Raw genomic sequence first — 26,169 nt, 5'->3', positions numbered from 1 at the left:
AAGACTTTTAAAAATTTCGGGTGATATTTGAGGTAATAAAAACCATTGAATTTATATGTGATTTACGACTATTAGTAGGGCATAAGTCCTTTGACCAAAAATGCTTAAGTGTGAAGTTGTTGCTTATAAGTGAGATACGAATGGGAGAGTATGAGGGTGAGAGTTAACCACTCATTGATTTTCGGAAAATTTCTAACTGTTATGACTAATATCGAAGTAAGAAGGATGATGGTGTGGTTATCATCGAATAAGGAATCTCTCGGAATAATTGAGGGTTTAGAGTCGCGTAAGAATTAGTATCAAATAAGATTCTTGGGTAGCCATCGCTGAAGTGATGGGATAAAATTTCCTTTATGTATCATTGTGCAAGTTTGTCCATTGTATCGGTTTCTCTTGTGGGTAGAAAGTGAGCAGATTTGGTGAAGCGGTCAACAATGACCCAGATGGGTTTTAGCTCGCCATTCTCGCGAGGTATACGAAAATTTTTCTCAATAATAATATCCTTCGCTTACATCCTTGAAAGTCAGTTCGTTTCAACTATTTCATCAAAGCTTCCTAACTTGATGATTATTAGGTTAATCTTAAAGTTCATCCCAACTATTGCATCCAATTTCCCAAATTGATGGGTTAGGTTAATCTTAAGGTTCATTCCAACCAATCTTATTATACTGCCGTGAAAATTTTTACCAATCTTCTCAAATAACATATGTCTGTGCATAGGTAACTAATCATTTTCAACTACTACATTAAAACTTCCAAGTTTGGTTAATATGAGGTCATCTCCAAATGACCCACCTGTTAATCTTAAAGTACTACCTTAAATTATTCCTCTATCTTTCTCAGCTTACCATTTACTTGTCCTATAGAATACTTAACTCTCATGGTTGTTAATGGCTTATTAGTCATAACACTAAGGTTCTTAGATATAAGTTTTCTATCGTTCTAGTATTAAACAACTTCCGAACAATAAAATGTTGTGACGAAATGTACCCTAACTAAAATCAGATTTCATGCAAGTCTCCAATACGATTGCCTTACCGTAGGTAAGTTTAAAGTTTTTCCTATATGAGAACTTTTTCCTTAAATGTCCAGGGTGTCGATATCTATAACAATTTTTCGGGTTATCAATTCTGCAATCAAGGCCCTTCTTGTATAGTATCTAGGCTACGTGGTTATTCTTTCCCTACCTTTTACAGGCTATATTGCGTATGCTTAAGTGATCCCTGCCAAAATTTTTCCTGGATCGCCTCATATTCCTCATGTAGTATCATTGGAACTTCTGCATGATTTACATCAACATAATCACGCTAGCCTGGCGTCATTATATTGTGCTAAATCGTAATCATTCCATATGGTCAATGTAACGTGATCACTTCCAGTTATACTCAATTTCATCTAACAATGCTCTATCTATACCATCTCAAAACAGAATCCACATAATTAATCTCACGGTTTCTCGGGTGTTGCAGATTTCCATAAGTCATGCATCAATGCCTAAATGCCCCAAAATTTCTTCAAAATATTTGGGTTCAGGTAATGTCATTAGGTTCCTTTCTAGAAATTCAATCTGGGTCTCGTGTCGAGTTGTACGTGTAACAAGTAGTAATATGATATGTTTTGAGGCGGCTCCTAAGTCTTTGGGTATGGCTGAGCATCTGTAGAAGGCACTCTGTCATGGTGAAAGGAGATGTCCCCCTGACTTCTCCAATGCCCAAGGGTGTTTGGATCCCAAGTCCAGGAGTGTCGTTAGATCGTCGAGCAGTGGTTAAGTGACGGTCATGAAAGCGTACAGGGTATGTGTCTCTGGAACGTTGGAGCAGTAGTAACAGGTGGATTACACTACTAGTTCTTAGGGTTAGACGAGTGGGTAAGTAGTTCAGAAAAACATCTGAACTGGGAAGGATAAGTTCTCCAAGTCGGTACAGCGAATAGCAGACATGTAGCAAGAGCATAATCAGGCATAACAACTACAGCAGCCTAGATCGTTTACAGCAGCACGTAGCATGGCAATAGTAACAGTATCATACCCAAGTAACATGTTAAAAGCAGATAGTAGCATGCAGTAGCGAGAGTAAGCAAAAGCATACAGCGAGTTTACATAGCAGTAAAAGGAAATGGTAGCATGCAGTAAGTTCATACAGCAGTAGAAGTAAGCAGTAACATGAAGTAATATAACACAATAGCATGCAGTAGTGAAAACATGTAGCAGTGTACAACATATAGCAGTAAAAGTAAGCAGCAGCATGCAGCAAGTTCCGCATAAACAAGTTAACTAGTAAGTTGTAGATTAGTCCTATTAGTGAATCCTACTCGAGTCGGTCCAGACTCACTAATGCATCCTAATTCCCTACAACCAATGCTCTGATACCAAATGTGACGCCCCGTACTAATTCAACATGTACGGACCATCAACAACAGGATCATTACAAGGTCAAACACTATATGCGTTTTCAAAACAAGTTTGCATTCATGATAAAAGGTGACGTCATAACCAACGTCAAATGTTTTACAACCAAAAGTATGCTTCTATGAATAGAAGCAAAGATAATAGTACGTGACCCTTAGGTCATTACAAGTCATTATTCAAAAGTAATAAAGTTTGAATGCAAGATAAAATGTTTCATGCGGTGACATCTCTATTAAAGCGCAGCGGAGTTTACAAGGCATGACTAGTACAACAGCGGAAGCAAGCAACCTTAAGCACCTGAGAAAAACATGATTAAAAATGTCAACACAAAGGTTGGTGAACTATAGTTTAAGTATAACGGTAATGTAAGGTAGGCCACGAGATTTCAGTGCTACAAAGAGCATTTCAAAACAGTATGATAAAGTATATGTTTAACCGTGGGCACTTGGTAACTAACTTAACGTATATAACCCCCTGAAAGTACACTTGGCAAGTGCGTATGTTTACGAAGTATTAAACACCCATTAAATTCTAGCGCTACTAGCCCTAGTGCGGATGTCAAACCCTATGGATCCATATCTAAGATTCGCGTTCACCGGTTCAAAAACCAATGACTAAACGTTACCGAGCTAAGGGGAAAGTTTATGCCGTTGTATAACCCACACATATAATAAGTTTAAGTACTCGTACATAGTATGTAAAACGTAAAATATGCATGTATTCTCAGCTCCCAAAATAGTTAAAGTAAAAAGGGATGCTATAACTCACAGTGGTAAAGTAGTAGTAAAGTTGACACGGGAAAGTAAGCAAGTATGTAGGTCCGGAAAGTCCTCAACCTAAGTCAAAAGTTACTAAGTCAGTAAATCGTCCCAATAGGTTTATAAGTATGTAAATTAGGTCTTAAGTATGATCATCTTAAGTATGATCATCATTCATTATCAAACAAAAAGTACAAAGTAAGTTTCATTCTAGAAAAGAGTTTAAAACAAAGGCTGACTTCGATCAGTCGCCACGGCCTCTATACCTACTGAAATAAGGTGAGACCAGTGGCCATGGCTCCGTATATGAGTCTTTTAGTTGTGGTAAAAATTACAGAAGCAAATTCATCTTTGTTTGACCGTGGCAACGGTCTAAGTGCGAGTACGTCAGAATTTTCAGCACAACGTTAAAAGGACATAGTGACGTTTGGAGGGCCATAGATCCTAAACCGTAACTCGGATTAAGACGAGTCTTAAACGAAAAATTATCTACTCGAACAGAGATAACTGAAAATAATCTTTAAAGTAGCCCAGGTGGTCAGGTCAGACGCAAAAACAGTAGCTAAAAGTGTTCCGGTGGGTTCTTGGTGCTTGATGCTCATCACAGTTCTCATCCTTGATGCTTGTAGCTTCAAGTGTACAACTCGTTGATGGGTATGCATCATTTTTACCAAGTTTTGACTATGATAACACTATTGCAAGTCTAAGATATGTAGCACAACACAATTAAGTATTGCAAGTAGTTTGATGAACCAAGGGTACATCAAGATCTTAGATTTGACACATACATGAATTATAAAAGTAATATTGAACTACAAACTTGAAAGTAACTAATTAATCAAGATCTTAAGTTGTAGAACATAGTTCTTAGTTAGATCTTGAAGATCCTAGACCCAAAAGTCTAGATCTAAAGTTACTAAGTTAAATCCTAAGTTATAACACTTGAATCTTTACTTTCATGAAACCATAAGTTATGAAACTTAGATTTTCATCTTGTAAAGTGTAGGTAAGCTTATGAGCTCTTGATTATGACAAAATTAGAAGACCATAAGCTATAGAAACTTAGATCTTTCATAAGTATATGAAGTTATAACTAGAAAGTTATACTTCCATGTTCTTGAATTTATAAAGTTAACTTTAGTTCAAGAAAGTACGAGATCAAGATTAACTTGTAATTCTTGACCATTTAACCAACAAGCACGAATTTAAACATGTTCAAAATGAAGAAAATAAGCTAAATAAACAAGTAACAAGTTCATGGTTGTTCATACTTTAAAAATTCAAGCCAAGACTTTGATCTTTAAGAAAGTAAACTTTAAGTTTACAACATGAACTCAAGTATGATTTTAACTCATGAACTTTCTTTCTTTAAAACATTAAGTGTTGAACCATAAACTAGAAAGTTTAGGTTCTTGTTTGTTCTTGAAATAACAAGATGAAATGAAGAACAAACTAGAGAGTTTGATTCTTAATAACATTAAACAACTACAAGTAAGTAAACAATAATCAAAGACAAGTAAAAGAATGATGATGATATGGATGCTTGGCTACATTTTTCTTCAAGAAAAAGAAGAGGAAAAGAAGCCTTGTAACTTACAAGTTTGAGAGAGAAATGAGAGAAAAAGTTGAGAGAAAAATGCAAGTAACTTTGTGTGTGTGAAGAATGAAGTAATACTTGCAATTATGTATCAAAAAAATTTGAAAATGGAACTCCCACACATGGGCATAGTGGACGGTTTCAACAAAAAGGGGGAGAGGGAAAAACCTACTAGTTACTTGCATGTAAAGGTGAAGATGCTCTTCAAAAATGGTAATAAAGCTAGTTTGCATGGGAAAGGTGTGTAAGTGTATAAGTAACTAGTCTCCTTACAAGCTAATTACTCTAGTTAAGCCTTAAGTGTAATACTTACATGAAAGATGGGCTAAATAGTCCATTAAGATAAGTAGGGTGGGCTTCTAAGTCCATTAACATTAATAAAAGCCCAAGTTCAAGTAATTAACAAATTTTTCCAAATAAGAGCCCAAGTAATTAACTAATAACCTTAGTTAATTAAAAATGATTAATAAAAATTAATCATGAATGTAAATAATATTTGAAAATATTATTCATGTAATGTACGTGTGTCACAAAGACGTGTCGGGCATTTAAAAGTCAATCATGGTAACAAGTAAATGTAGTAAAATACATTCATTAAATCACACGTATTAATAATAAACATTATTAATTAAAGATGGAAAAACCAGGGTCGTTACAGTGCTGGTTAAGAGCCACATGCAGCTAGGGTTTTGATCGAATTATGTCACATATGCGCCGCATGGAACCCTCCATGCACCGCATGGCCTTGTCAGTTTTGGAAAACTATATATACGGGACTTAGGGTTTTGAAGCCATATACATTTTTCAGAGCAAGTTTCTTTCCAGATCTAATTCCAAGTGATTTTTGAAGGTCTTCCAGAGAGTTTGGAGCATCATAACACCTTTGGATCATCAAGGAGAGGCTAGAAAGTCAGTTGATTTCATAAGAACTTTTGTTTTTAAGTTAAATTCTTATTTTATCAATTATGAGTTATACTTTGAATATGGTTTTTATTGATTTCATGACTATTATTGGCTATGTTTATTATGTTTGGTTAGGCCAAATACTTATTTATGGCAATGGATTTGATTGCATGATATTTTATTGTTTAGTAAAGAACCTGATATCGGCCAAAAAGTCACGTTTTTACCCCCGATATTAAGCCCTAAATCAATAAAGTTCCAAACTTTGTCACCAAAATAATTGCTTTGTTGGTTAATTTTGTAGATTAAGTAATTACAAAGGTGTGATGCAAAAAGAATCAAGTAAATCGGAGCTAAAACGAAGATTCTAGAGCGAAAACGGTGAAAGACAAGTTACGACCTCGAAACCAAGTTACGATCCCAGGAACAAACAAAACGATTCAAGCAAAATAGCAAGACCAGGGCAGCAAACGGCTTGCCATACGGTATCCTACGATTGGTTGTCATAATGAAAGCTCTTCCAAAATGGGTTATTGCCTCAGGCGGGTCCCTTAGGTATCCTACGGTGGCGTCTCGGTCCGTAGGGGTTAACAAAATCTGGGTCGATGAAAGGTGATTTGGTGCCAGTAGGTGAGGTGGGTAGTTCGGGTTCGGGTTCGGGTTCGGGTTCCGGGTCCTCCTCCGGTTCCTCTTCCGGTTCCTCTTCCGGTTCAGACTCCATCTCAGGCTAGGACATAACTTCATCCACGAACTCAAGTATTGTGTTTCCCTGCGCCTGCACGGTTTCCTCGAATTCCGTGTCGGAGTCGGTAAGAATAATAGGATTGGAAGAAGTCATCTAGCACTCAAGATAAACACAAAGTTAGTACACTAGTAATTATATCATCTAAGTTAGATATAAATCAAGTAAGTAGTAAGCAGTGTACTATGGTCTATGTAGCTTAACTAGTCTACGGTTACAGTTTAGACTCAAAAGGCGTCCTAAAGTCCGACATCTAATGCAGCCTAATCCTAGGTAACTGTTCCGCTCTGATACCATAGGTAACGGCGTCTTAACTCTAGTTCCACAGTTAACGGTCACACCCTCTATATGATACGTTTTCCGAAAAGCATTCGCATTAAATTCAACTAACAAAGTCATTAAATGTAAAATAATTCTGAAAAGCAATTGACATAAATGACCAACATAAGTAATCCCAAAACATTATTTGAAACAAACGGTTTTCAATGCGAATATAAGTTATTGAAATAGTAATGATAAAATATATTGGACTTCACTCCAGTACTAGCAGTAAGCAAACATAACAACATCAGCAAGCGGAAGCATACCGCTAAGGACCTGAGATAAAAACATGCAAAAAGGTCAACGAAAATGTAGAGTGAATCTACAGGTTTAGTAAAGCATTTATCATAAGTTAGGCCACGAGATTTCTGAAAAATATCGTAAAATTATACATTATCATGAGCACTTTATTATAAGACTTTAACCCTGCGGATAGCTAAAGCGCTACGCGTCTTCCTTTTACCCTTTCTAAGAATACACCGATCAAGTGTACAAGTTACAACAGAATAAGTACCCCGTACGTTGAGGCGAGGTTTGTCAAACCTAACGGTACCGTCCCTATAAATCGAGCTTACGTAAAGTAATTAATATAATAAAGCCAAGGGATTTTTGATCTGAACTCATATGTATATCGTTTAGTTACTCGTGCCTAATATGTAAAACATTTGAAAATGCATGTTATCTCATCCCATGTAAAAAGTAGTAGGGACTATCCATCTAGATACATTACAAATTTTTCACCGGGTTTAATTCATTAAATAAATAATAAATTAAATAAATTTTTCATAAAGTCAATAATTATCAAAATTGATTATTTTATCATTTTTCTGAGTTCCGTAAACTGAAAAGCTTTCTAGGCGATTATCTTATTCGTGTCATTTTCTAAGTATTTCGATATCCGAAACAAGTTCACTAATTAATTCGAAACAAGTTCACTAATTAATATAACCATATTAATTCAAGTAATCCACTAGGATCAAGTATGCATTTAATTCAATAAAACACATAAGGTTCTATATAATCACCGTTATATATTTAACGGACAAGTAACGATAGTAACGGAAAAAGTAGGGTTGTTACAGTGACCCCACTCGACCAGATCATGTCTGCTTACTGAAGAAATCGTTATATGGGTTAAAGCAGACCCTTAGAGCTTGGTTTCAGTGGTTCGTCGTGTATGCTCAGCATGTTGGTTTTCAGCACAGTCGCTGCGATACATCCCCGTTCATTTACAAACAGGGTGCGGACACAACTTATTTACTTCTATACGTCGATGACATTATTTTGACAGCATCCTCCACTGCGTTTCTTCAGCGGGTTATTACTTCCTTACATCAGGAGTTCTCGATGACCGATCTTGGTCCGCTGAACTACTTCTTGGGTATCTCTATCACTCGTAACTCTTCTAAGATGTTCCTATCTCAAAAGAAATATGCCACCGAGAATATTGAGCGTGCAAACATGGTTGGGTGTAATTCTAGCCGCACTCTGATTGACACCAGCACCAAATTGACTACTGCTAGTCCTCCTGTTAAGGACCCCACCTTATACCACAGTCTTGCGGGTACTCTTCAGTACCTCACCTTAACTAGGCCCGACATTTCGTATGCTGTTCAGCAGATCTGTCTATTGATGCATGATCCTCAAGAGCCCCACATGGAAGCTCTTCAACAGATCATTCGATACATTCAGGGTGTAGTGACCCGAACTTTTCTATGTTTATATATATTAAATAAAATTTTTATTTACATGATTAAGTGTTTCCAACATGTTAAGCAATCAAACTTGTTAAGACTTGATTAATTGAAATTGGTTTCATATAGACAATTGACCACCCAAGTTGACTGGTGATTCACGAACGTTAAAACTTGTAAAAACTATATGATGACATATATATGGATATATATATAGTTAACATGATATTATGATAAGTAAACATATCATTAAGTATATTAATAATGAACTACATATGTAAAAACAAGACTACTAACTTAAGGATTTCGAAACGAGACATATATGTAACGATTATCGTTGTAATGACATTTAAATGTATATATCATATTAAGATATATTAATATATCATAATATCATGATAATATAATAATTTAAAATCTCATTTGATATTATAAACTTTGGGTTAACAACATTTAACAAGATCGTTAACCTAAAGGTCTCAAAACAACACTTACATGTAACGACTAACGATGACTTAACGACTCAGTTAAAATGTATATACATGTAGTGTTTTAATATGTATTCATACACTTTTGAAAGACTTCAAGACACTTATCAAAATACTTCTACTTAATAAAAATGCTTACAATTACATCCTCGTTCAGTTTCATCAACAATTCTACTCGTATGCACCCGTATTCGTACTCGTACAATACACAGCTTTTAGATGTATGTACTATTGGTATATACACTCCAATGATCAGCTCTTAGCAGCCCATGTGAGTCACCTAACACATGTGGGAACCATCATTTGGCAACTAGCATGAAATATCTCATAAAATTACAAAAATATGAGTAATCATTCATGACTTATTTACATGAAAACAAAATTACATATCCTTTATATCTAATCCATATACCAACGACCAAAAACACCTACAAACATTTTCATTCTTCAATTTTCTTCATTTAATTGATCTCTCTCAAGTTCCATCTTCAAGTTTTAAGTGTTCTTCCTAAATTCTACAAGTTCTAGTTACATAAAATCAAGAATACTTTCAAGTTTGCTAGCTCACTTCCAATCTTGTAAGGTGATCATCTAACCTCAAGAAATTTTTATTTCTTACAGTAGGTTATCATTCTAATACAAGGTAATAATCATATTCAAAATTTGGTTCAATTTCTATAACTATAACAATCTTATTTCAAGTGATGATCTTACTTGAACTTGTTTTCGTGTCATGATTCTGCTTCAAGAACTTCGAGCCATCCAAGGATCCGTTGAAGCTAGATCCATTTTTCTCTTTTCCAGTACATTTATCCAAGGAACTTAAGGTAGTAATGATGTTCATAACATCATTCGATTCATACATAAAAAGCTATCATATTCGAAGTCGTAAACTAGTAATCACTAGAACATAGTTTAGTTAATTCTAAACTTGTTCGCAAATAAAGTTAATCCTTATAACTACACTTTTAAAATCAACTATACACATGATCTATATCTATATTATATGCTAACTTAATGATTTAAAACCCGGAAACACGATAAACACCATAAAACCGGATTTACGCCGTCGTAGTTACAACCGGGGGCTGTTTTGGTTTGGATAATTAAAAACTATGAAAAACTTTGATATAAAAGCTATACTTCTGGGAAAATGATTTTTCTTATAAACATGAAACCATATCCAAAAATCATGGTTAAACTCAAAGTGAAAGTATGTTTTTCAAAACAGTCATCAAGATGTCGTTCTTTCGACGGAAATGACTACCTCTTTCAAAAACGACTTGTAACTTGTATTTCTGACTATAAACCTATACCTTTTCTGTTTAGTTTCATAAATTCAAGTTCAATACGAAACCGTGGCAGCTTAAATCACTCAAAACGGATTAGTCACGAAGAAATGGCGAGCAAAACAAAATTGGTAAAAACTACTCATTTTAGCTACGTGAAAATTGGTAACAAATCTATTCCAACCATAACTTAATCAACTTGTATTGTATATTATGTAATCTTGAGATACCATAGACACGTATACAATGTTTCGACCTATCATGTCGACACATCTATATATATTTCGGAACAACCATAGACACTCTATATGTGAATGTTGGAGTTAGTTATATAGGGTTGAGGTTGATTCCAAAATATATATAGTTTGAGTTGAAATCAATACTGAGATATGTATACACTGGATCGTGGATTGATTCAAGATAATATATATCGATTTATTTCTGTACATCTAACTGTGGACAACTAGTTGTAGGTTACTAACGAGGACAGCTAACTTAATGAACTTAAAACATCAAAATGTATTAAAAGTGTTGTAAATATATTTTGAACATACTTTGATATATATGTACATATTTGTTATAGGTTCGTGAATCGACCAGTGGCCAAGTCTTACTTCCCAATGAAGTAAAAATCTGTGAAAGTGAGTTATAGTCCCACTTTTAAAATCTAATATTTTTGGGATGAGAATACATGCAGGTTTTATAAATGATTTACAAAATAGACACAAGTACGTGAAACTACATTCTATGGTTGAATTATCGAAATCGAATATGTCCCTTTTTATTAAGTCTGGTAATCTAAGAATTAGGGAACAGACACCCTAATTGACGCGAATCCTAAAGATAGATCTATTGGGCCTAACAAACCCCATCCAAAGTACCGGATGCTTTAGTACTTCGAAATTTATATCATATCCGAAGGGTGTCCCGGAATGATGGGGATATTCTTAAATATGCATCTTGTTAATGTCAGTTACCAGGTGTTCACCATATGAATGATTTTTATCTCTATGTATGGGATGTGTATTGAAATATGAATTCTTGTGGTCTATTGTTACGATTTGATATATATAGGTTAAACATATAACTCACCAACAATTTTTGTTGACGTTTTAAGCATGTTTATTCTCAGGTGATTATTAAGAGCTTCCGCTGTCGCATACTTAAATAAGGACAAGATTTGGAGTCCATGCTTGTATGATATTGTGTAAAAACTGCATTCAACAAACTTATTTCGTTGTATCATATTTGTATTGTAAACCATTATATAATGATCGTGTGTAAACAGGATATTTTAGATTATCATTATTTGATAATCTACGTAAAGCTTTTTAAACCTTTATTGATGAAATAAAGGTTATGGTTTGTTTTAAAATGAATACAGTCTTTGAAAAACATCTCATATAGAGGTCAAAACCTCGCAACGAAATCAATTAATATGGAACGTTTTTAATCAATAAGAACGGGACATTTCAGTTGGTATCCGAGCGTTGGTCTTAGAGAACCAGAAAATTTGCATTAGTGTGTCTTATCGAGTTTGTTATGATGCATTAGTGAGTCTGGACTTCGACCGTGTTTTCTTTAAAAATGATTGCTTAACATTTTTGTTGGAAACTATATATTTTTAACACGTGAATATTATGTGATATATTAATCTCTTAACGTGTTTGATATTATGTGATAGATGTCTACCTCTAGAATAAGTCCCATTGACTCACCTAATAATAATGAAGAGTCAAATGTAAATTAGAATGATTCGTGGACTGATTCACAAGTTCCCGAAGAGGAACCGGAAGAAGAGTCGGAACCGAAAGAAGAATCGGAACTGGAAGAAGAAATAGAACCAGTGGGGGAAATAATAAAACGGTTAAGTAGAAGAAAATCCTCAACCAACCGACCAAAGTTAATTATGGTCAATGGTGTTTCCGCCAAGGAAGCAAAGTATTGGGAGGATTACCAATTCTCCGATGAATCGGATCCCGACAAGGATTCCAATGATGTTATAGAAATTACCCCAAAACAATTTAATAAGGCAAAAGAGAACAATAAGAGAAAGGGCATAAAAATAGAGAAATTTGATTCCAAACCCGATATGTATCGTCAACACCCGTATTTCTTAAGTTGTGACAATAACCCGGGAACCTCTAAACCACCAGGTTTTTCTAAACCAATATGGAAAATGACGGCTCGTATTAGGGGAACATCATATATCCCTAGAAACTTGGCAAAACGAACCAAAAGCGAAGAAGAAGAAGAAACGAGCGAGTCGGAATAAGATAGTTGTATTCGTGTGGTGTAATATATGTAATATAGTGTGCTTATGCTTTAAGATATATGTAAAAATTGCTTGTATTAATAAGTATTTTTTTATGAATCTAACTCTTGTCTATTTTATAGTATAAAAACACAAAATGGATAGACAACCCAATATTTTAAGAGACCTACCCGGAGACATGATTGATGAAATCTTGTCTAGAGTCGGTCAGAATTCCTCGGCACAACTATTTAAGGCGAGATCAGTTTGTAAGACATTCGAAGAACGTTCCAAGAATGCCTTGGTTTATAAAAGGCTTTCATTCGAAAGATGGGGGATATCACATTGGAAAATCCATAAGTTACGATGTGTTTACTTTGACGCATATATTGCGGGGAACCCAAATGCTATTTTACGCAACGGGTTAAGAAATTATTTTGACTCAATATATCCGAATATAGGACTTCGTGATTTAGAAAAAGCGGCTAACATGAAACATAAAGAAGCATGTTATGCTTACGGGTTAGTAATGTTCGCTTCTCACCAAAGTGAGAACAAGAACATCGGGCTACAACTATTAAACAAAATGTTCCCACAAGTGACGGAGTCGGTAATTGGGGTAAGAAATGAGGTTTTTAGGTTATTACGAGACTGTTGGTTATTACATAACCTTCATCCTTTTGATGACGTTACAACACATTGTCTTACTATCGGTCACAATGGTTATGTTCCACAAAAACAAGGATGGGAAGTGGTATTAGTAAAACCAGAATGCATGACTTGTTTCTGGACGTATGAATTACGTGTCTTTAATGCCTTTGCTGAACGCCTTATTTATTAACTAGAATTATCTTTGCAACTACTTTGTATCAAAGTTTTATGTGCTATATTTCATGCTATATGTAAAATAGCGGTATTGTAAGTTTGCAAGTTATTGTATAAAGGCTTGAATATGATATATTGTTTTTTTTTTTTTTTTTTTTTGGTTTTTGTGATTAGTTTTTCATATAGAATTGTAATAGTTGAAATGGTATGTTAGCTACTAAGTATGAACTTAACGGGTATGTACTACCCGAATTAAAGAGTATAAAACGCTAATATGAAGAAAGAGCTTTTATAAATAAGTTCATATTACGCTACGAAATACTATTTACTCTTGATATTCTATATGATTAACTCGTTTCATTTGACTATTTTGAAGGAAATGGCACCGACTACTCGACACACCTTGAATATGAGCGAAGAGGAATTTCGTGCCTTTCTTGCTTCAAACATAGCCGCAGTACAGGCTGCGCTACATACCAACAATAACCTTGGATCTAGCAGTAGAGAAAATCGTGTAGGATGCACCTACAAAGAATTCACTGCCTGCAAACCTTTGGAATTTGATGGAACCGAAGGACCAATCGGATTGAAACGGTGGACCGAGAAGGTCGAATCGGTGTTTGCCATAAGTAAGTGTACTGAAGAGGACAAAGTGAAGTACGCTACGCATACCTTCATAGGTTCTGCGTTAACATGGTGGAATACCTATCTAGAGCAAGTGGGACAAGATGATGCTTACGCACTACCGTGGTCAGCATTCAAGCACTTGATAAACGAGAAGTACCGTCCCAGAACCGAGGTCAATAAGCTCAAGACAGAACTTAGAGGGTTACGAACCCAAGGATTTGATATTACCACGTACGAAAGACGATTCATAGAATTATGCCTATTGTGTCCGGGAGCGTTCGAAGATGAGGAAGAGAAGATCGACGCGTTTGTGAAAGGATTACCGGAAAGAATCCAAGAAGATATAAGTTCACACGAGCCCGCCTCTATACAACAGGCATGTAGAATGGCTCACAAACTAGTAAACCAGATTGAAGAAAGAATTAAAGAACAGACTGCTGAAGAGGCCAATGTGAAGCAAGTCAAAAGAAAGTGGGAGGAAAACGGTGATAAGAATCACCAATACAACACCAACAGCAATTACAACAATAATCGCAACAATTATCCCAACAATCGCAACATCAATTGCAACTACAACAAATGACCCAACAACAACAACAACAACAACAACAACAGCAACTACAACAATCATCCCAACAACAATAATAACCGCAACAACAACAACAATCAGAAGCAGCTATGCCAAAGGTGTGAAAAGTATCACTCGGGGTTCTGCACCAAATTTTGCAACAAGTGTAAAAGAAATGGTCATAGCGCAGCGAAGTGTGAGGTCTATGGACCAGGGGTTAACAGAACGAAAAGAAAAAATGGTGTCGGAACGAGTAATGGAGGAGCAAGTAGTGTCAGAGCAAGTTATGCCAATGTAGTTTGTTATAAATGTGGAAAACCGGACCACATTATTAGAAATTGCCCGAACCAGAAGAACACGAATGGACAAGGCCGAGGAAGAGTTTTCAATATTAATGCGGCAGAGGTACAGGAAGACCCGGAGCTTGTTACGGGTACGTTTCTTATTGACAATAAATCTGCTTACGTTTTATTTGATTCGGGTGCGGATAGAAGCTATATGAGTAGAGATTTTTGTGCTAAATTAAGTTGTCCATTGACGCCGTTGGATAGTAAATTTTTACTCGAATTAGCAAACGGTAAATTAATTTCAGCAGATTATATATGCCGGAATCGAGAAATTAAACTGGGTAGCGAAATATTTAAGATTGATTTGATACCAGTAGAGTTAGGGAGTTTGGATGTAATAGTTGGCATAGACTGGCTGAAGAAGGTGAAAGCAGAGATCGTATGTTATAAAAATGCAATTCGCATTGTACGAGAAAAAGGAAAACCCTTAATGGTGTACGGAGAAAAGGGCAACACGAAGCTACATCTTATTAGTAATTTGAAGGCACAAAAACTAATAAGAAAAGGTTGCTATGCTGTTCTAGCACATGTCAAGAAAGTACAAACTGAAGAAAAGAGCATCAATGATGTTTTTGTCGCAAAAGAATTTCCAGATGTATTTCTGAAAGAATTACCGGGACTACCTCCACATCAATCTGTTGAATTTCAAATAGATCTTGTACCAGGAGCTGCACCAATAGCTCGTGCTCCTTACAGACTCGCACCCAGCGAGATGAAAGAACTGCAAAGCCAACTGCAAGAACTATTAGAACGTGGTTTCATTCGACCAAGCACATCACCATGGAGAGCTCCTGTTTTGTTTGTCAAGAAGAAAGATGGTACATTTAGGTTGTGTATTGACTAGAGAGAGTTGAACAAACTTACCATCAAAAACCGTTACCACTGCCGAGAATTGATGACTTATTTGATCAACTACAAGGCTCGTCGGTTTATTCGAAGATCGATTTACGTTCTGGATATCATCAAATGCGAGTAAAGGAGGATGATATTCCAAAAACTGCTTTTAGTACGCGTTATGGTCATTACGAGTTTATGGTTATGCCATTTGGATTGACTAACGCACCAGCTGTGTTCATGGACCTTATGAACCGAGTGTGTGGGCCATATCTTGACAAGTTTGTCATTTTTTTCATCGATGACATACTTATTTACTCAAAGAATGATCAAGAGAACGAAGAACATTTGAGAAAAGTTCTAGAAGTATTGAGAAAAGAAAAACTGTACGCTAAGTTTTCAAAGTGTGCATTTTGGTTGGAAGAAGTTCAATTCCTCTGTCACATAGTGAACAAAGAAGGTATCCAGGTGGACCCGGCAAAGATCGAAACCGTTGAAAAGTGGGAAACCCCAAAAACTCCGAAGCATATATGTCAATTTTTAGGATTGGCTGGTTACTACAGAAGATTCATCCAAGATTTCTCCAAAATAGCAAAACCCTTGACTGCATTAACGCATAAAGGGAAGAAATTTGAATGGAAGGATGAACAAGAGAAGGCGTTTCAGTTATTGAAGAAAAAGCTAACTACGGCACCTATATTGTCATTGTCTGAAGGGAATGATGATTTTGTGATATATTGTGACGCCTCAAAGCAAGGTCTCGGTTGTGTATTAATGCAATGAACGAAGGTAATTGCTTATGCGTCTAGACAATTGAAGATTCACGAGCAAAATTATACGACGCATGATTTGGAATTAGGCGCGGTTATTTTTGCATTAAAGACTTGGAGGCACTACTTATATGGGGTCAAAAGTATTATATATACCGACCACAAAAGTCTTCAACACATATTTAATCAAAAACAACTGAATATGAGGCAGCGTAGGTGGATTGAATTGTTGAATGATTACGACTTTGAGATTCGTTACCACTCGGGGAAGGCAAATGTGGTAGCCGACGCCTTGAGTAGAAAGGACAGAGAACCCATTCGAGTAAAATCTATGAATATAATGATTCACAATAACCTTACTACTCAAATAAAGGAGGCACAACAAGGAGTTTTAAAAGAGGGAAATTTAAAGAATGAAATACCCAAAGGATCGGAGAAGCATCTTAATATTCAGGAAGATGGAACCCGGTATATGAAATGTCCCGTTCTTATTGATTAAAAACGTTCCATATTAATTGATTTCGTTGCGAGGTTTTGACCTCTATATGAGACGTTTTTTTTTTCAAAGACTGCATTCATTTTTAAAACAAACCATAACCTTTATTTCATAGATAAAGGTTTAAAAAAAACTTTACGTAGATTATCAAATAATGATAATCTAAAATATCCTGTTTACACACGACCATTACATAATGGTTTACAATACAAATATGTTACAACAAAATAAGTTTCTTGAATGCAGTTTTTACACAATATCATACAAGCATGGACTCCAAATCTCGTCCTTATTTAAGTATGCGACAGCGGAAGCTCTTAATAATCACCTGAGAATAAACATGCTTAAAACGTCAACAAAAATGTTGGTGAGTTATAGGTTTAACCTATATATATCAAATCATAATAATAGACCACAAGATTTCATATTTCAATACACATCCCATACATAGAGATAAAATTCATTCATATGGTGAACACCTGGTAACCGACATTAACAAGATGCATATATAAGAATATCCCCATCATTCCGGGACACCCTTCGGATATGATATAAATTTCGAAGTACTAAAGCATCCGGTACTTTGGATGGGGTTTGTTAGGCCCAATAGATCTATCTTTAGGATTCGCGTCAATTAGGGTGTCTGTTCCCTAATTCTTAGATTACCAGACTTAATAAAAAGGGGCATATTCGATTTCGATAATTCAACCATAGAATGTAGTTTCACATACTTGTGTCTACTTTGTAAATCATTTATAAAACCTGCATGTATTCTCATCCCAAAAATATTAGATTTTAAAAGTGGGACTATAACTCACTTTCACAGATTTTTACTTCGTCGGGAAGTAAGACTTGGCCACTGGTTGATTCACGAACCTATAACAATATATACATATATATCAAAGTATGTTCAAAATATATTTACAACACTTTTAATATATTTTGATGTTTTAAATTTATTAAGTCAGCTGTCCTTGTTAGTAACCTACAACTAGTTGTCCACAGTTAGATGTACAGAAATAAATCGATAAATATTATCTTGAATCAATCCACGACCCAGTGTATACGTATCTCAGTATTGATCACAACTCAAACTATATATATTTTGGAATCAACCTCAACCCTGTATAGCTAACTCCAACATTCACATATAGAGTGTCTATGGTTGTTCCGAAATATATATAGATGTGTCGACATGATAGGTCGAAACATTGTATACGTGTCTATGGTATCTCAAGATTACATAATATAAAATACAAGTTGATTAAGTTATGGTTGGAATAGATTTGTTACCAATTTTCACGTAGCCTAAATGAGAAAAATTATCCAATCTTGTTTTACCCATAACTTCTTCATTTTAAATCCGTTTTGAGTGAATCAAATTGCTATGGTTTCATATTGAACTCTATTTTATGAATCTAAACAGAAAAAGTATAGGTTTATCGTCGGAAAAATAAGTTACAAGTTGTTTTTGTAAAGGTAGTCATTTCAGTCGAAAGAACGTCGTCTAGATGACCATTTTAGAAAACATACTTCCACTTTGAGTTTAACCATAATTTTTGGATATAGTTTCATGTTCATAATAAAAATCATTTTCTCAGAATAACAACTTTTAAATCAAAGTTTATCATAGTTTTTAATTAACTAACCCAAAACAGCCCGCGGTGTTACTACGACGGCGTAAATCCGGTTTTACGGTGTTTTTCGTGTTTCCAGGTTTTAAATCATTAAGTTAGCATATCATATAGATATAGAACATGTGTTTAGTTGATTTTAAAAGTCAAGTTAGAAGGATTAACTTTTGTTTGCGAACAAGTTTAGAATTAACTAAACTATGTTCTAGTGATTACAAGTTTAAACCTTCGAATAAGATAGCTTTATATGTATGAATCGAATGATGTTATGAACATCATTACTACCTTAAGTTCCTTGGATAAACCTACTGGAAAAGAGAAAAATGGATCTAGCTTCAACGGATCCTTGGATGGCTCGAAGTTCTTGTATTAGAATGATAACCTACTGTAAGAAACAAAGATTTCTTGAGGTTGGATGATCACCTTACAAGATTGGAAGTGAGCTAGCAAACTTGAAAGTATTCTTGATTTTATGTAACTAGAACTTGTAAAATATATGAAGAACACTTAGAACTTGAAGATAGAACTTGAGAGAGATCAATTAGATGAAGAAAATTGAAGAATGAAAGTGTTTGTAGGTGTTTTTGGTCGTTGGTGTATGGATTAGATATAAAGGATATGTGATTTTGTTTTCATGTAAATAAGTCATGAATGATTACTCATATTTTTGTAATTTTATGAGATATTTCATGCTAGTTACCAAATGATGGTTCCCACATGTGTTAGGTGACTCACATGGGCTGCTAAGAGCTGATCATTGGAGTGTATATACCAATAGTACATACATCTAAAAGCTGTGTATTGTACGAGTACGAATACGGGTGCATACGAGTAGAATTGTTGATGAAACTGAACGAGGAAGTAATTGTAAGCATTTTTGTTAAGTAGAAGTATTTTGATAAGTGTATTGAAGTCTTTCAAAAGTTTATAAATACATATTAAAACACTACATGTATATACATTTTAACTGAGTCGTTAAGTCATCGTTAGTCGTTACATGTAAGTGTTGTTTTGAAACCTTTAGGTTAACGATCTTGTTAAATGTTGTTAACCCAATGATTATAATATCAAATGAGATTTTAAATTATTATATTATCATGATATTATCATGTATGAATATCTCTTAATATGATATATATACATTAAATGTCTTTACAACGATAATCGTTACATATATGTCTCGTTTAAAAATCATTAAGTTAGTAGTCTTGTTTTTACATATGTAGTTCATTGTTAATATACTTAATGATATGTTTACTTATCATAGTATCATGTTAACTATATATATATATATATATATATATATATATATATATATATATATATATATATATATATATATATATCCATATATATGTCATCATATAGTTTTTACAAGTTTTGACGTTCGTGAATCACCGGTCAACTTAGGTGGTCAATTATCTATATGATACATTTTTCAATTAATCAAGTCTTAACAAGTTTGATTGCTTAACATGTTGGAAACATTTAATCATGTAAATATCAATCTCAATTAATATATATAAACATGGAAAAGTTCGGGTCACTACAGTACCTACCCGTTAAATAAATTTCGTCCCGAAATTTTAAGCTGTTGAAGGTGTTGACGAATATTCTGGAAATAGATGCGGGTATTTCTTCTTCATCTGATCTTCATGCTCCCAGGTGAACTCGGGTCCTCTACGAGCATTCCATCGAACCTTAACAATTGGTATCTTGTTTTGCTTAAGTCTTTTAACCTCACAATCCATTATTTCGACGGGTTCTTCGATGAATTGGAGTTTTTCGTAGATTTGGATTTCATCTAACGGAATAGTGAGATCTTCTTTAGCAAAACATTTCTTCAAATTCGAGACGTGTAAAGTGTTATGTACAGCCGCGAGTTGTTGAGGTAATTCAAGTCGGTAAGCTACTGGTCCGACACGATCAATAATCTTGAATGGTCCAATATACCTTGGATTTAATTTCCCTCGTTTACCAAATCAAACAACGCCTTTCCAAGGTGCAACTTTAAGCATGACCATCTCTCCAATTTCAAATTCTATATCTTTTCTTTTAATGTCAGCGTAGCTCTTTTGTCGACTTTGGGCGGTTTTCAACCGTTGTTGAATTTGGATGATCTTCTCGGTAGTTTCTTGTATAATCTCCAGACCCGTAATCTGTCTATCCCCCACTTCACTCCAACAAATCGGAGACCTGCACTTTCTACCATAAAGTGCTTCAAACAGCGCCATCTCAATGCTTGAATGGTAGATGTTGTTGTAGGAAAATTCTGCTAACGGTAGATGTCGATCCCAACTGTTTCCGAAATCAATAACACATGCTCGTAGCATGTCTTTAAGCGTTTGTATCGTCTTTTCGCTCTTCCCATCAGTTTGTGGATGATAGGCAGTACTCATGTCTAGACGAGTTCCTAATGCTTGCTGTAATGTCTGCCAGAATCTTGAAATAAATCTGCCATCCCTATCAGAGATAATAGAGATTGGTATTCCATGTCTGGAGATGACTTCCTTCAAATAAAGTCGTGCTAACTTCTCCATCTTGTCATCTTCTCTTATTGGCAGGAAGTGTGCTGATTTGGTGATACGATCAACTATTACCCAAATAGTATCAAAACCACTTGCAGTCCTTGGCAATTTAGTGATGAAATCCATGGTAATGTTTTCCCATTTCCATTCTGGGATTTCGGGTTGTTGAAGTAGACCTGATGGTTTCTGATGCTCAGCTTTGACCTTAGAACACGTCAAACATTCTCCTATGTATTTAGCAACATTGGCTTTCATACCTAGCCACCAAAAATGTTTCTTGAGATCCTTGTACATCTTCCCCGTTCCAGGATGTATTGAGTATCTGGTTTTATGAGCTTCTCTAAGTACCATTTCTCTCATATCTCCAAATTTTGGTACCCAAATCCTTTCAGCCCTATACCGGGTTCCGTCTTCCCGAATATTAATATGCTTCTCCGATCCTTTGGGTATTTCATCCTTTAAATTTCCCTCTTTTAAAACTCCTTGTTGCGCCTCCTTTATTTGAGTAGTAAGGTTATTATGAATCATTATATTCATAGATTTTACTCGAATTGGTTCTCTGTCCTTCCTGCTCAAGGCATCGGCTACCACATTTGCCTTCCCTGGGTGGTAACAAATCTCAAAGTCGTAATCATTCAACAATTGAATCCACCTACGCTGCCTCATATTCAGTTGTTTCTGATTAAATATGTGTTGAAGACTTTTGTGGTCGATATATATAATACTTTTGACCCCATATAAGTAGTGCCTCCAAGTCTTTAATGCAAAAATAACCGCACCTAATTCCAAATCATGCGTCGTATAATTTTGTTCGTGAATCTTCAATTGTCTAGAAGCATAAGCAATCACCTTCGTTCATTGCATTAATACACAACCGAGACCTTGCTTTGATGCGTCACAATAAATCACAAAATCATCATTCCCTTCAGGCAATGACAATATAGGTGCCGTAGTTAGCTTTTTCTTCAATAACTGAAACGTTTTCTCTTGTTCATCATTCCATTCAAATTTCTTCCCTTTATGCGTTAATGCAGTCAAGGGTTTTGCTATTCTGGAAAAGTCTTGGATGAACCTTCTGTAGTAACCAGCTAGTCCTAAAAACTGGCGTATGTGTTTCGGAGTTTTTGGGGTTTCCCACTTTTCAAAAGTTTCTATCTTTACCGGATCCACCTTAATACCTTCTTTGTTCACTATGTGACTGAGGAAATGAACTTCTTCCAACCAAAATGCACACTTTGAAAACTTAGCGTACAATTCTTCCTTCCTTAATACTTCTAACACCTTTCTCAAATGTTCACCGTGTTCTTGGTCATTCTTTGAGAAAATAAGTATGTCATCAATGAAAACAATGACAAACTTGTCAAGGTATGGTCCACATACTCGGTTCATAAGGTCCATGAACATAGTTGGTGCATTAGTTAAACCAAACGGCATGACCATAAACTCGTAATGACCGTAACGTGTTCTGAAAGCAGTCTTTGGAATATCATCTTCTTTCACCCGCATTTGATGATACCCGGAACGTAAGTCAATCTTTGAATAAACAGAAGAGCCTTGTAGTTGATCAAATAAGTCGTTGATTCTCAGTAGTGGGTAGCGGTTCTTGATGGTAAGTTTGTTCAACTCTCGGTAGTCGATACACAACCTGAATGTACCATCTTTCTTCTTGACAAACAAAACAGGAGCTCCCCACGGTGATGTGCTTGGTCGAATGAAACCACGGTCTAAAGTTCTTGTAATTAGCTTTGTAGTTCTTTCATCTTGTTGGGTGCGAGTCTGTAAGGAGCACGAGCTATTGGTGCAGCTCCTGGTACAAGATCTATTTGAAATTCAACGGATCGATGTGGGGGTAATCCCGGTAATTCTTTCTGAAATACATCGGGAAATTCTTTTGCAATGGGAACATCATTGATGCTCTTTTCTTCAGTTTGTACTTTCTCGACGTGTGCTAGAACAGCATAGCAACCTTTTCTTATTAGTTTTTGTGCCTTCAAATTACTAATAAGATGTAGCTTCGTGTTTCCCTTTTCTCCGTACACCATTAAGGGTTTTCCTTTTTCTCGTATAATGCGAATTGCATTTTTGTAACAAACGATCTCTGCTTTCACTTCTTTCAACCAATCCATACCGATTATCACATCAAAACTCCCTAACTCTACTTGTATCAAGTCAATCTTAAATGTTTCGCTAACCAGTTTAATTTCTCGATTCCGACATATATTATCTGCTGAAATTAATTTACCATTTGCTAATTTGAGTAAAAATTTACTATCCAAAGGCGTCAATGGACAACTTAATTTAGCACAAAAATCTCTACTCATATAGCTTCTATCCGCACCCGAATCAAATAAAACGTAAGCAGATTTATTGTCAATAAGAAACGTACCCGTAACAAGCTCCGGGTCTTCCTGTGCCTCTGCCGCATTAATATTGAAAACTCTTCCGCGGCCTTGTCCATTCGTGTTCTCCTGGTTCGGGCAATTTCTAATAATTTGGCCCGGTTTTCCACATTTATAACAAACTACATTGGCATAACTTGCTCCGACACTACTTGCTCCGCCATTACTCGTTCCGACACCATTTGTTCCTTTCGTTCTATTAACCCCTGGTCCGTAGACCTCACACTTCGCCGCGCTATGACCATTTCTTTTACACTTGTTGCAAAATTTGGTGCTGAACCCCGAGTGATACTTTTCACACCTTTGGCATAGCTGCTTCTGATTGTTGTTGTTGTTGCGGTTATTATTGTTGTTGGGATGATTGTTGTAGTTGCTGTTGTTGTTGTTGTTGTTGTTGGGCCGTTTGTTGTAGTTGCGATTGATGTTGCGATTGTTGGGATAATTGTTGCGATTATTGTTGTAATTGCTGTTGTTGTTGTATTGGTGATTCTTATCACCGCTTTCCTCCCACTTTCTTTTGACTTGCTTCACATTGGCCTCTTCAGCAGTCTGTTCTTTAATTCTTTCTTCAATCTGGTTCACTAGTTTGTGAGCCATTCTACATGCCTGTTGTATAGAGGCGGGCTCGTGTGAACTTATATCTTCTTGGATTCTTTCCGGTAATCCTTTCACAAACGCGTCGATCTTCTCTTCCTCATCTTCGAATGCTCCCGGACACAATAGGCACAATTCTGTGAATCGTCTTTCGTACGTGGTAATATCAAATCCTTGGGTTCGTAACCCTCTAAGTTCTGTCTTGAGCTTATTGACCTCGGTTCTGGGACGGTACTTCTCGTTCATCAAGTGCTTGAATGCTGACCACGGTAGTGCGTACGCATCGTCTTGTCCCACTTGCTCTAGATAGGTATTCCACCATGTTAATGCAGAACCTGTGAAGGTATGTGTAGCGTACTTCACTTTGTCCTCTTCAGTACACTTACTTATGGCAAACACCGATTCGACCTTCTCGGTCCACCGTTTCAATCCGATCGGTCCTTCGGTTCCATCAAATTCCAAAGGTTTGCAGGCAGTGAATTCTTTGTAGGTGCATCCTACACGATTTCCTGTACTGCTAGATCCAAGGTTATTGTTGGTATGTAGCGCAGCCTGTACTGCGGCTATGTTTGAAGCTAGAAAAGTACGGAATTCCTCTTCATTCATATTCACGGTGTGTCGAGTAGTCGGTGCCATTTCCTTCAAAATAGTCAAATGGAACAAGTTAATCATACAGAATATTAAGAGTAGTTAATAGTATTTCGTAGCATAATATGAACTCATTTATAAAAGCTTTTTCTTCATATTAGCGTTTTATAAGTTTAAATTCGGGTAGTACCTACCCCTTAAGTTCATACTTAGTAGCTAATATACAATTCAACTACTACAATTCTATATGAAAAACTGATTATAATAATATTTCGCGTTCAAACTTTTATACAATATTTTACAAACTTACAATACCGCTTATTTTACATAAAGCATGAAATATAGCACACAATAACTTTGATAAAAGATAGTTGTGAAGATAATTCTAGCTAGTACACAAGTCGTTCAGTAAAGGCAATAAAGACACGTAATTCATACGTCCAGAAACAAGTCATGCATTCTGGTTTTACTAGGACTACTTCCCATCCTTGGTCTTGTGGAACATAACCGTTATGGCCGTTGATAAGACAGCGTGTTGTAACGTCGTCAAAGGGACGAGGGTTACGTAATGTCCAACAGTCCCGTAACAATCTAAAAACCTCATTTCTTACCCCAATTACCGACTCCGTCACTTGTGGAAACGTTTTGTTTAATAGTTATAGCCCGATGTTCTTATTCTCACTTTGGTGAGAAGCGAACATTACTAATCCGTAAGCATAACATGCTTCTTTATGTTGCATGTTAGCCGCTTTTTCTAAATCACGAAGTCCAATATTCGGATATATTGAGTCAAAATAATTTCTTAACCCGTTGCGTAAAATAGCATTTGGGTTCCCCGCAATATATGCGTCAAAGTAAACACATCGTAACTTATGGGTTTCCCAATGTGATATCCCCTATCTTTCAAACGAAAGTCTCTTATAAACCAAGACATTCTTGGAACGTTCTTCGAATGTCTTACAAACTGATCTCGCCTTAAATAGTTGTGCCGAGGAATTCTGACCGACTCTAGACAAGATTTCATCAATCATGTCTCCGGGTAGGTCTCTTAAAATATTGGGTTGTCTATCCATTTTGTGTTTTTAAACTGTAAAATAGACAAGAGTTAGATTCATAAAAAAATACTTATTAACACAAGCAATTTTTATATATATCATAAAGCATAAGCACACTATATTACATATATTACACCACACGAATACAACTATCTTATTCTGACTCGCTCGTTTCTTCTTCTTCGGTTTTGGTTCGTTTTGCCAAGTTTCTAGGGATATATGATGTTCCCCTAATACTAACTGTCGTTTTCCACAACGGTTTAGAAAAACCTGGTGGTTTAGAGGTTCCCGGGTCATTGTTACAACTTAAGGACTTCGGGGGTTGACGATACATATAAAGTTCATCGGGGTTGGAATTAGATTTCTCTATTTTTATGCCCTTTCCCTTATTATTTTCTTTTGCCTTTTTAAATTCAATTGGGGTAATTTCTATAACATCATCGGAATTCTC

General features: G+C 35.7%; 1 protein-coding gene across 1 annotated transcript in view; it reads left to right on the top strand.

Moving 5' to 3' along the window:
• The first annotated feature begins 4,869 nt into the window (after positions 1 to 4,869).
• LOC139901176 (uncharacterized mitochondrial protein AtMg00810-like) overlaps positions 4,870 to 26,169 on the top strand; it is a 38,490-nt gene continuing 17,190 nt past the window's right edge. Inside the window, exons 1-2 of the mRNA XM_071883909.1 lie at positions 4,870 to 5,002; positions 8,020 to 8,423. Of these exons, the coding sequence (XP_071740010.1) occupies positions 4,870 to 5,002; positions 8,020 to 8,423 (537 nt within the window). The remainder of the gene's footprint in view (positions 5,003 to 8,019; positions 8,424 to 26,169) is intronic.

The sequence above is a fragment of the Rutidosis leptorrhynchoides genome, chromosome 3, assembly GCF_046630445.1.
Source record: "Rutidosis leptorrhynchoides isolate AG116_Rl617_1_P2 chromosome 3, CSIRO_AGI_Rlap_v1, whole genome shotgun sequence".
NCBI classification, from domain to species: domain Eukaryota; kingdom Viridiplantae; phylum Streptophyta; class Magnoliopsida; order Asterales; family Asteraceae; genus Rutidosis; species Rutidosis leptorrhynchoides.
This window is presented reverse-complemented; position numbering and strand designations above follow the sequence as displayed.